This window comes from Nansenia antarctica (genome assembly GCF_963989245.1).
Source record: "Nansenia antarctica genome assembly, chromosome: 14".
In the NCBI taxonomy this organism is placed as follows: Eukaryota; Metazoa; Chordata; class Actinopteri; order Argentiniformes; family Microstomatidae; genus Nansenia; species Nansenia antarctica.
The window spans coordinates 22240411-22252107 of record NC_137684.1 but is presented as its reverse complement, the minus strand read 5'-3'; the positions used below and the strand labels follow the sequence as shown (position 1 = coordinate 22252107).

General features: G+C 42.6%; 2 protein-coding genes across 4 annotated transcripts; one reads left to right on the top strand and one right to left on the bottom strand.

Moving 5' to 3' along the window:
- LOC308170102 (dihydrofolate reductase) lies at positions 1–5252 on the top strand. Of its 3 annotated transcripts, XM_080544841.1 has the most exons (7): positions 1–105; positions 421–470; positions 1737–1842; positions 3513–3639; positions 3930–4045; positions 4702–4826; positions 5036–5252. In XM_080544841.1, the coding sequence occupies exons 1-6, from the start codon at positions 5–7 to the stop codon at positions 4808–4810; spliced, it is 609 nt and encodes a 202-aa protein (XP_080400967.1). In that variant the 5' UTR covers positions 1–4; the 3' UTR covers positions 4811–4826; positions 5036–5252. The 3 variants fall into 3 exon arrangements, with proteins under 3 accessions (XP_080400967.1, XP_080400966.1, XP_080400968.1); XM_080544840.1 differs by lacking the exon at positions 5036–5252 and having other exon boundaries at positions 4702–4950; XM_080544842.1 differs by lacking the exons at positions 4702–4826; positions 5036–5252 and adding an exon at positions 4200–4224.
- A 3362-nt stretch (positions 5253–8614) lies between these two features.
- Positions 8615–9789, bottom strand: mterf2 (mitochondrial transcription termination factor 2; the record flags this gene model as incomplete). The annotated part of the gene is made up of 1 exon (XM_080545141.1): positions 8615–9789. One exon carries the CDS (start codon positions 9787–9789, stop codon positions 8647–8649), a length of 1143 nt encoding a protein of 380 aa, XP_080401267.1. The 3' UTR covers positions 8615–8646.
- Positions 9790–11697: the final 1908 nt, after the last annotated feature.

Here is an 11697-nt window from a genome sequence, read left to right as displayed (position 1 = left end):
GGCAATGTGTGCGGACGAAGTACCGAGAAAACCGATTCGGCTTATCGCCGCTGCGTGCAATAGTCTGGGAATCGGGAAGCATGGAACAATACCGTGGGAATTACCGTAAGAATAAAAAAATGTAGCCCTATTATTTTCCCTACAGTTTTGCCATGTAATGCCATAAACACACTGTTGTGAAATTCAGAATATGATGTATATAGGTACATTTATTGAGTAACTTCTCGATTGTATTGCTCCAACATTTTAGGCTTTATCAAGGACCTGTATATATTACATAATATTATTTGTAGCACGTTACCATCAGGTGGTCAACAGATTTAGCCCCATTGAAGAAGCCCAGACCTATTTTGCGATATTGATTATTGTACTTTCAATAAGTTGATATACATGCTATAATTTGATTACTTGCTTTCACAGGTCAGAATTCAAATATTTTTTCGACACTGTCACACATGTCTCCCGACCAGGTAACCATATTAACAGCATGTTTTTTTGTAGGCCTATGTCCTATGTCTTTTACATTATATCTTTCTTGACTCTTGTTCGAGGCTCAGACTCAGTGTGATGGCATAGGCCAGGGAGTGGAGAAAAAAAAAACTGCTACACATCCCTGTCTCAAACAGGGGCGGAGCCAGATAATTTTTATTATTAAATTAATTATTAATTAATTATTATTAATTAATGTATTATTATTATCATTTTCAGCAGGGTATTTATAGCTTCATCATGTTTTTGTTGGCGATATTAACTCTTTCACCTTGTAAGCAAGGTCCATACCTTTTCATTTTGCACTGTCAACATAACATTCTGATTGACATGTCCCCTTGTTTATGATATTCTCATCAACATATCTTATGTGCAATTAGAATGCTCACCAACAGTAGCCTAAATCAGATTAAGCAGGTGCAATGTATTGTGCAAGAATAACACAATTTACAGCGCAGCCCCAGTGCTGTGAGCTTTTCTCGACTCGTTCCCGGTTAGTTTTACTTTTGAATTCCATGAGAATCTAACTAAACCCTAACTTTCCTGTGCTGTGCTTTTGATGTCTTCAAACTCATCTCTTAGCTGTGATAAGGTGCCCAGTGGGCCTGCTGCATGGAAAAGGTTCCATCTGCTGCAGTAACTTGGATACTCCACCGACTTAATAAGTCCAGTGGCAGTCCATGTGGTTCTGGGGATTGGATAAAACAGGATACCGTCTTTTAAAATTACATTTATTTTAAATACATTTTAAAATCGTACATTGACTAATCCCGAATCCTGACTTGATATATATGTTACGGTACATGTGGGAATACGGTACATGTGGGAAAACTAGGGTTAGGTGCTAGGGTGACTTGGTACATGCTGGCATGTCTAACCTTAACCCTAACCCTACCCCTAACCTTAACCCTAACCTTAACCCTAGCACCCTAGCACCTAACCCTAACCCTAGTTTTCCCACATGTACCGTATTCCCACATGTACCGTAACATATATATATATATATTTTATTAACCAAAATCTCACCAACATGTAGGCCTACAGCATGTACGGGGGCCTCCCCTACGCCACTGGGGACAAAGTGGTTAAATCGTTTTTCTTCAGCTTCACATAGATGAAGAAAATAAAAATCACCAACATTGTAAGTGAACTGTAGCCTATATGTTTCTCATTGGAAAGGAAAGGGTGATCGTTTCTTATGGCCTACCATGTGAGTTGAATCTCTTCAATGTTCTGATCCCTGACAGGAAATATTAATATGATGGTGTGGGGCAAAGACACCTGGTTCAGTAACCCAAGCAGTCTGTTTCCTATGCCCAATGTCCACCATGTGGTCCTGAGCAAGAGTCTGAGGTGAGCCCAGTCACACCACCGTGCCAATTAATAACACACACACACACACACGCACACGCACACACACACGCACACGCACACACACACACACACACACACACACACGCACACACACTCACACACACACACACACACACACACACACACACACACACACACACACACACACACACACACACACTGTCAGACTTACTGCGGAGCGTGCGGGAGCGGAGTGCTCTAACATACAGGATCAGAAACCCAGATACAGTACAAGATATACAATCCTTGCTACATAACCAACTAAGGTTGGTGGCATTTATTTAACATTCAAGTAATTGTGACTGCAACTTCCACAGATCATTAATTGTGGCTATCATCTGCTGCGGATCACTTTGAAATGTTAAAAGCGCCTACATGCCTAGACCCGGAGAATCCAGAAGTCCACATTAATTTATTTGATTTTAACCAATGCATCTCTAAATCATGTTAATGACCACTTTACAGTGGCTGGAGTGAGAAACACCAAAGTCCCTAAAATGAAACCACGCATTGTTAGGAAACACAATTTTAGGATATTTAATGAGCAGGGCTTCCTACATAATTTACTGCATTCCTGACGTAGAACTAGTTTGGGCCTTTTTCATAATACTTTTTAAAAAGTTATACAGTGCCCCGCGTAAGACACTAATTGGACAGTGAAGCATTTTTTTCCCCGTTTTTTGGCATCTTTTGGCTTTACACTCCAAAAGGTTGGATTTTAAATCAAATAATTACTATGAGGTTAAAGTAGAGGTTCTAGAGAAACATCTGTGAAATATGGTGGAGGTGGTGTTCTCGCTTGGAATTGGCTCACTTGTCTCCATTGATGATGTCACTGCTGATCAATGGCAGCAGCAGCATGAATTCTAAAGTGTACAGAAAACTCTTGTCAGCCCAAGTACAAACAAATGCGTCCAAACTCATCGGAAGGCACTTCATCATACAGCAGGACAATGACCCAAAATATATTGCCATAGCAACTAGGGAGTTTTTTCAGGGCCAAGATTTGTAACGCTGTTTGACTGGCCAGGTCAATCTCCAGATTTAAATCCTATTGAACATGCATTTCATTTGCTGAAGAGGAGACTCAAGGCCAATGCACACGGCGTGCAATGCGATTTTGTCGCACGACAACATTCGATTCTCAATTCACACCACCGAAGTGTGTGGGTGTGGATGGAGAATCGAATGTTGTCGTGCGACAATATCGCATCGCACGCCGTGTGCATTGGCCTTTAAGGCTCAGGTGTTAGGTAGGCAGGCGGTGCAGACAGGACAAGGAAGTGGCAGTGTAGAAACAACAAACGATCTGGCGATGAGTGGATGGGAGGCCGGGGTTTAAATACTGCATGATGATGAGATGATGAACCGCAGGTGTGTAAACAGAGCAGGTGGAGTGGATGACGTGAACTGGGTAGCTGGAGGCCTGGGGCTACGTCCACACACACACACACACACACACACACACACACAGAGACAGACAGAGACAGAGGGAGAGATTCCTGGCACAGGCTAGGTGGAATGTTAAAATTCAAGATGGCTGCAGTGCATCACCAGATAAGTGCTAGAGGTTGATTTGGAATTCAGGTTGACATTTTCTGTGACAGCCTGGTTTTCTCATTGGTTGTTTTATGTGACCTTCCTCCCAGAACTGTGCCTGATCACGCCCACTTCCTGTGTCAGGATTTTGACAGTGGCGTTGGCCTGGCCTTGCTGCCCCCCCTCAGTGAACTGGTGGAAACCATCTGGATTGTGGGAGGGCAAGAGGTCTACAAGGTAGCTGTTGCGCCATTGGGTTATGGGGAGTATGTGTACCGTGGCTTTAATCCAATATGTCATTGTTCTTAGAGAGAGATATTGATTAGATGAGCGATATGACTATGAGATCATCAAATCAGTGAGACGTGCTGTGCTATTTATAACATTTTTGTTGTGTGATGTTAGTTGATCTATTTCTAATATAAAGTTCTCTGTGTCTTTTTTTTGTAAATCATATAGAGAGGATGGGTTACATTTTGTCCCGCCTCCTCCATTGCCCACTCTCATTACACTCTCTCCATGATCAGGAGGGCTTGATGCATCCATGGTGTGATCTGGTCTACCTCACAGACGTCATGGCGGATTTCAACTGTGACGCCTTCTTCCCTCAGTTTGACAGAAACATTTTTAGAAAACAGGAGAGGTACATGTACAGTAAGGAGGCTGTTAGTCTTTCTTCTTCTCCTAACCCTTGGTTGTGTGTCTTCTCCTAGTTTACTCATCCTCCTCTTCTATCCTCCATCAACACCCAGTGTGTGTGTGTGTGTGTGTGTGTGTGTGTGTGTGTATACAACAAGCACAAGGACTGTTTGAGAAATTGGAGGCTTCCAGGTCTTCATAATGGTCAATGGACTGACTTATATAGCGTCTTATTCCAAAGCGCTTTTCAATGGCCTCTCATTCACCCATTCACACACATCAATGGCGGCAAGCTACCATGCAACGTGCCGGCCTGCTCATCAGGAGCAATTTGGGGGTCAGTGTCTTGCCCAAGGACAATTCGACATGCGGCCAGCGGGGGTTCGAACCGCCGATCTGCCAACCTTGCAATCATTAGATACTGGCTCTACCTCCTGAGCCACAGCTTTTCGCACATAGTCAATAACTTCCTTTATATTGCATGCATTTTATTTCATGGCTGTAAAAGTATTATATTACATGAATGCAGCTTCAATGCACCACTGTCAGTCTTTGAACAGTGTTGTCGTTGAACTTGAGTAGTGTAATAAACATTATAAAGTCCTTAATGTCATTAATCTGTATATAAGACATGCCTTTTTTCTCCCAACTTCAAACAAGGTTTCCTGGAGTACCAAATGAGATTCAAGAGGAAAATGGCATCAAATTCAAGTTCCAAGTTTTCAAAAAGGAAATCTGTGACTCTGGTTCTGAAGTGATAATGAATTGAGGTGGAACACCTTTAAGTAGGGCTGTACTACCATTGAGGACCATTTTTTTACTACCATTTTTGCTTTATTTATGCTCAGAGTGCATTTCTCTCTCTCTCTCTCTCTCTCTCTCTCTCTCTCTCTCTCTCTCTCTCTCTCTCTCTCTCTCTCTCTCTCTCTCTCTCTCTCTCTCTCTCTCTCTCTCTCTCACTAAAACCAGTAAACATATCCATAATCCAGCAGAGAGAAGTGTCATCAGATCCAGAAGGAATAGTATGTTTGGCATAGCCTGTTGATCCTCTTTGATCATCTTGTGTTATCTTGTTATCCTCATCAGAGGAGACATCAGAACTGGTATTGTATTAACATAACATTGTGTTAACATCAGAATTGTTATTGTGTTATATGGTGCAAGGACCAAACCAATATGCCTTTCACTGAGCTTGACGTCAGTAGGGGTCTGGGAGGTGATTCATGTGAATGTGAATGGTGCGGGGGGGTGGGGGGTTCTTGGTCTGGCTTACATAACAGATAGCCAGGTCTATTTCTAAGAGTCTGAGGGTTAATGTATTCCACTGAGTCGGCCCCCGATGGCTGGAAATCAAACTGAAGTGATTGCTACATTTGTAATGGTCTATCGAAAGAGTATGAAAGTGTATCATGACCAACTGCTGCATTAAATTATACAATACATATTTTTTCTTAACATAAACATTGTCTTGTGAAAATGTATGTTGTTAGCCAACTGTGTCGTAGAGTTGGTATTACATTCTTATAAACTCTGTGTGGAAATGTTTTATTATATTATTGAAAGAATTTCAATTCTTTAGAGCATAATAAGATTGATCCACTAGGTGGAGACACGAGACAAGTGTGGAGACATGCATACAGTCACAGAGAACTAGTGAGCCGCTGAAAGTCAGATTGCCCTCTATTGCTACAAACATATTGATAAAAAAAGGCTTATCCTAGCTCAAGGCTTTAGAAAAGAATTAAAGCAATATTCTAGGAGTATTCAGAGATTCATGAAGAAAATACAATAATAGCCTACAGTACCATAACACAAAACAAGAAACTGTGGAGAACATTTTCAGGGAACCTGAAAGAATCAGGGTCTTGCCATGATGCAGCAGCAAGTATTTTAGAACACTATTAGGGGCCATTTCTTAGACTAGGCTTAAGCCTAATCCTAGACTCAAAAGCATCTTCAATGGAGATTTTATATTGAAAGTGTGATTTAGTCCAGGACTAGGTTTATGAATGAATGAATGAATGAATGAATGAATGAATGAATGAATGAATGAATGGTCTTTATTGTCATTGCTATAGTACAGGTACCAAACAACGAAATTTGGGAGGGGGGGGCTCCCCTGGTGCTAGGAAAGAAAAAAAACAACAACAAAAAAAAGCAAGAAGGGAAAGGAGCTGGTTTACATAAATAAAGGCTATGTACACTATCCACTATACTATACTGTACAGGTAAGACGACTAGGGTTGTCATATTGCACATAGTGTTATTGCACATTCATTTAAAGTGTCGCAGTTTGCAGGCTTGAAATGTACACATTTGTGCCTCAGCACTACACCTGATTTTTTCAATCCAGCAGCTGCCATCAATCCGTCCAGACTGTCCAGGGCCCAGAACCTAGGTCTTTGCTGTGTTCAGGGCCTGGATGGTTTAAGCCTTGTCTGTGAAACTGGCCTATTTTTTTTTTTTTAAACAGTCAGTGCAAACGTAGGCCCTGGCGGTGTTGCTAGGAAGTGTGTCTGAAATATTATTGCAATCTTCAAGGCAAGAATTGTTCAGGGCAACTGATGGCACTTGGCCTGCTCATTGTCATGAACAGACCTCTATTACATTACTGCTATTCCACTCACCTGAGTGCAGATGAGATGCTCCTGCAATGTGGTAATTTCACCCGTTTACAACTGACACAAATTTACCAATACTTACAAAATTGCTTGTGTTTGGACCAGTGTCCGTTTTACGCCAGCTGAAAATAGAGCCCTCAGGCTGAGAATCCCCGGTATTATAACAGCTGAGGGTAAATCTGCTTAGCTGTGGTCTCAGAGTACACATTCATTCTAGTATATGCCCTACTGACCTCAGATATAGAATATTCACCACCCTAATAGCACCATGCTCGTGCTGCAGCTGAAAATCATAGATTTTAATTGCAGGTGTCATCCATTTCCATGAGTTATGTTCCATAATAGCAATGACTAACCCTGGCTAATAATACCCAGTGACATGTTTGAAATGGAAAAGAACAATTTATACTCTCTTATTAACCTCTCCTGCTTTTGTAGATAATTCAGACAGTCATCGCTACGGTGATGACAGTGGAACATTGGAGTCTAGAGAGAGAGAAGGATGGGGGAGAAAGAAAGGTGAACATATTTGCATTTACACACTTTTGTCTTGTTAATTTAGCTTGATTGGGGACATAATCAAATCAACATAAATCAACATAATCAAATGGAAAACGTGTACAGTATAAGTGTTCATGGTAATGTTCAGATAGGAGCTGTCTGTTCAGGATAGCTCACCTTGTAACAAACTATGAGGACCTTAAAGGAGCCGTTGGGAAAAGAAGCCGACATAGATATTCCAATGTGTCTCTGAAGCCACCACTAGAGCTCCTTGGGTTTCATGTTGTACATGGCTTGGAAAGTCAAATATCACCTTGTTGAACTCAAATTCATTCAACTAACACTATTACTAATACTAAGCTATTTATCATTTGGCCATGGCTACAGACCCAGGCCCATGCTGAGAATGACGTGGGGTATGGTGGATGAGGGAGCGGTTCTATTTAAGTGTTCTCTCTACCCCCTCTGGTCAGAGACTCTTACCCGCTCCCTCTATGCAGTGACCCCATCATCCACATTTGAGCAGAAATGGGAACCTTGGGGCATAAAGTCAAGGCTTCATTAGTAGTGGAGCAAAGTCCCCATTAAAAAGCACTCTAAGCATGTTTCAAGGGCTCCCACAGGCTTTAAAACATTAAGAGAGGCCTTTTAAATGAGTTACAGTATGTTTTGCGAAGGCCTGGGTCGCGTTATGTTCGGTAGCGCTGCCTGCATATTGATTTTACCAACATTGAAATAAACATGTCCAAAACACTGTGGAAGATGGAAAGCAGAGCAACACAACCATCACAATAATAATAAACCAAACAAACACTGTCTATTCTAGCCAATATTTATTAGGCTATAGAGTTTAGGTCGAACAAAAGGGCCCATTAGAAGTTGACAAGAGACAGCAATACTGTGGTATCAGCATGTAAAAAGCTGATAGGGCAATCCTATCAAAAAGAGACTATATAAAACTACAGTGAGATTTCTCCCTGGGGGGGGGGTATATTGATGCTGCCATACTATATACTGTAAATACTGTGTAAAACTGAGAGGCACGGGCTGTAGATCATGTAGTTTCAGGAAACCTGTTTAGAACATTACTGTTGATAACTGTTAATAACATTTAATGTGAACCCTCAGTGATGATATGGTACCAATAAAACGGTTTTATTATGTTACAATGAGGTTATTTTGTCACATATTCTTTTCAACAGGCCTGGTAGACACATATACCACAACAATAGCTAAACACCTTGCTAAATGGAATTCAGGATTGCATCCTTATATCCATCCCCCCATTCAAATATTGCACAGGTAAGATCAATAATTGCTCCTTTCAAACTAACTAAGCCATCATGAGATGATGATCAATACAATGTTGACAGTATATTTGACAGTAATTCGCTATGTAGCACCATCAGTTTCAAGTTTCTAGAATTATATAATAACACCGTAGGCAATTGCTTTCAGTCCATGACATCAGTCCATCAACTCATCAGTCATCAGTTTTTAAAGGGGCAACAGGATTGAAGATCGGCCTCTCCCTCCGCTGCTGCAGAGTGTTGTAGTTCTTCTCAAACTCCTTCTTCGTGCCGTTCAGGGCCTGCAGGCTGCCTGTCCGTACATCATATCCATTACATATCCGCAGTCTCTGGATACGGTGGTTCACTATTTGCGTGGTCAGCTCAAGAACAGTAGGCGTCTCTACGATCTGAGCCATGCTGACGCCAGCCCTGAGCAGGCCCTCGAAGCGCTCGGCCAGGATGGCCTCGGAGTAGTACAGGAGAGCCGGGCAGATGAGGACAATGTCCCGGAGCTCCGTCTCCGAGCAGCCCAGGGTCTCCTGAGAGTAGGCCAGGGTATGGCGCATGTTGTCTGGGTTGAGCTCTGTGACGAAGCCCCTGAGTTTGGAGAGGAGCTGTAGCAGCTGAGCAGTGCTGAAGCCCCTGTCTCTCAGAAACAGCAGGTTGTCCCTCAGGATCTCCGGGGGCTTCAGGAGGACAAAGGGGTTCTGGCTCAGCAGCTTCTGCAGCCAGATCCTCATGTTGGCCTCGTCGCCCCCCAGCTCCAGGTAGGCCGTTTGGAGGGTTAGAACCATCTCCTGGTTCTGCCCCACGGGCCGGCTAAAGCTTTGGGGCGCGCTGGCCATCAGTTTGGTGATGATGCGTTTGTTGAGGCGTAAGCTCTGGAAGTAGGCGATGTTGGCCGTCTGGTCGGCGTGATGGCCGGAGGAGGTAAAGAAGGAGGCTGGGAACATCTGTATGATGCCCACTAGGTCTCTCTGGTTGGGACAGACGGACATCCACAGCTCCCTCTGGACCTGCATTTGCTCGGGGCTACACAGGACCGCCTCCGGGTAGAGTTCTAGGACCCGGGTGATCACTGGCCCGTCCGCCCCCATGTCCCGCAGCAGGCTGGCCGTCTCGCTCACATAGGCAGGTGTCTGGTGCAGGATCCAGCTCTTGAGCTGGCGGATCTTCTGGAGGTCCACAGAGAGGTCATAGAGGGCCTCCACGGTCTGCTGGTTCTCTGCTGTGCCACTGCCCAGTGTTGAGAAGGGTCTGATGGTGAAAAGGGGGAAACATGATTGCACACGCTGGCACCGGAGGCATAGAGACGCTGTGATGAATCGTAACATGGGTGCAAAGTCACTGACCAAAGCACATGACCTTAGGTGAGAGAAGAGAGACGAGAGAAAGAGAGAAAATAAACTTGAGGATTTACAGTTCTATTTTAAAGTATTAATTAAGTCATGAAAAATATAAGCTCAACAAAACTGGGGCAATGAATAATAGAAAACCCATCGAAAAAGATAATAACGCTTATTGAATTGAAATTAATTGAGAGAGAGAGAGAGAGAGAGAGGGATAGAGAGAGAGAGAGAGAGAGAGAGAGAGAGAGAGAGAGAGAGAGAGAGAGAGAGAGAGAGAGAGAGAGAGAGAGAGAGAGACAGAGAGGGAGAGAGAGACAGAGAGAGAGACAGAGAGGGAGAGAGAGACAGAGAGAGAGAGAGACAGAGAGAGAGAGACAGAGAGAGAGAGAGAGAGAGAGAGAGAGAGAGAGAGAGAGAGAGAGAGGTGTGCATGCAAGCAAGCTTTAGCTAACTAGCAGCAATATGCTCCCGAAGCAGTGAAAACGCGGTGAAAACGACAGCTGGGGAACAAAACTTTTATAACTAGACTGACAATTGTTTAATTTAAGATGCATGTTAAGTTATGCTTGTTGTATTCTATCAATACAAAATACAAGAACTGTTAGCTAATGTTACCGTTTGGCTTGATAGCAGCGGTCAGAGGATATGACGTTTTGTTATGAAACTGAACTTGATGTTTTTCTGCTCAGTGTGTGAACAGCGCCGTCTAGAGGGCATGGATGGTAATGCACAACTGAACAGAGAATATCTCATTACTCAAACGACCAAAGAGCAGTTATGTTTTGGGAATTTTAAGTTGGAAATGCACACTAAACGTAGTTTATATAGCCCAGATCTAAATGGAGAGGAGAAATGGGATGTTGCATGTTGATTCCTCCCCCTTGTTTGTCTGATCATTCTCTATGCAAACAACTAATTCTCTTCTCTTATAAGATCATTCCCCTTCGAAGCTCTGGTCCCCACTTTTCCAGAATAATTAGGGTGTTTAAACAAATGTGTATTTCAAATGGTAGTCACTCACTGCATCTCGTAAAACAGCAGCATACGGGACACTGATCACTGTAATCAGCGCATAGAGCTGAATTGTACTGAACAGACAGAAAGAGTTTCTCACAGTTGGGGCTTAATCACAACGCTTGATCACCAGCGACGCAAGCTGTTCTCTCAGCCCAGCTCAAGGAATCTCAGCAAGCACCCAATCTGGTGGCTGAGGGGACATTTGAGCTCATTATTATTATGCCTTGAATCAAGATGAAAGGCATCTGAGGAAACTTGATGCCATTTCTTCTTTTAGCTTGTATGCAATGTTATTATGATACAGAAATGATAGCCATCTAATCATTAGGATACATAATAATGTAATCAGAACCCTATTGTTGTTTTGGAGTGGAATGTTTCGTGATGCAGCACATTGTTGAGGCGTACTGACAGTAACCTTAAGTAAAGTCCAAATAGTTAAAGAATATAAATAAGTGACAAACCATGAAAGACACTTTGAGTTATCAAGAATCAGATCTAGACAATCTCCATGTTTATGTATTTGAAAACTGGGAAATAATGAATTAAATTCATAAATAGAATTGACCTATAGTACCTCTCGTTGTTGCTGTATCTTACAAGGTTAATGAGCGTCTTGGATCTTGGTAGAGCAGCTTTCTCTTATTTTGCGCCCTGGTCATGGAACAACACTCCAGCTTAATGAGCTTGTCTCCCTATAGGAGAGTTCAAAGCTCTGATCAAGAAATGTGCAAGTGAAGAGTGCAATTGCTATTCCTAAACTGGATTTTGTAATATGTGTTGTCCCTTGTCTGTTTCTATTGTGCTCTATTCTCCTTAATTGGTCTTTATCTGTTTTGCTCTATGCTCTACTGTATCCTTTTGTAATCGTGTACT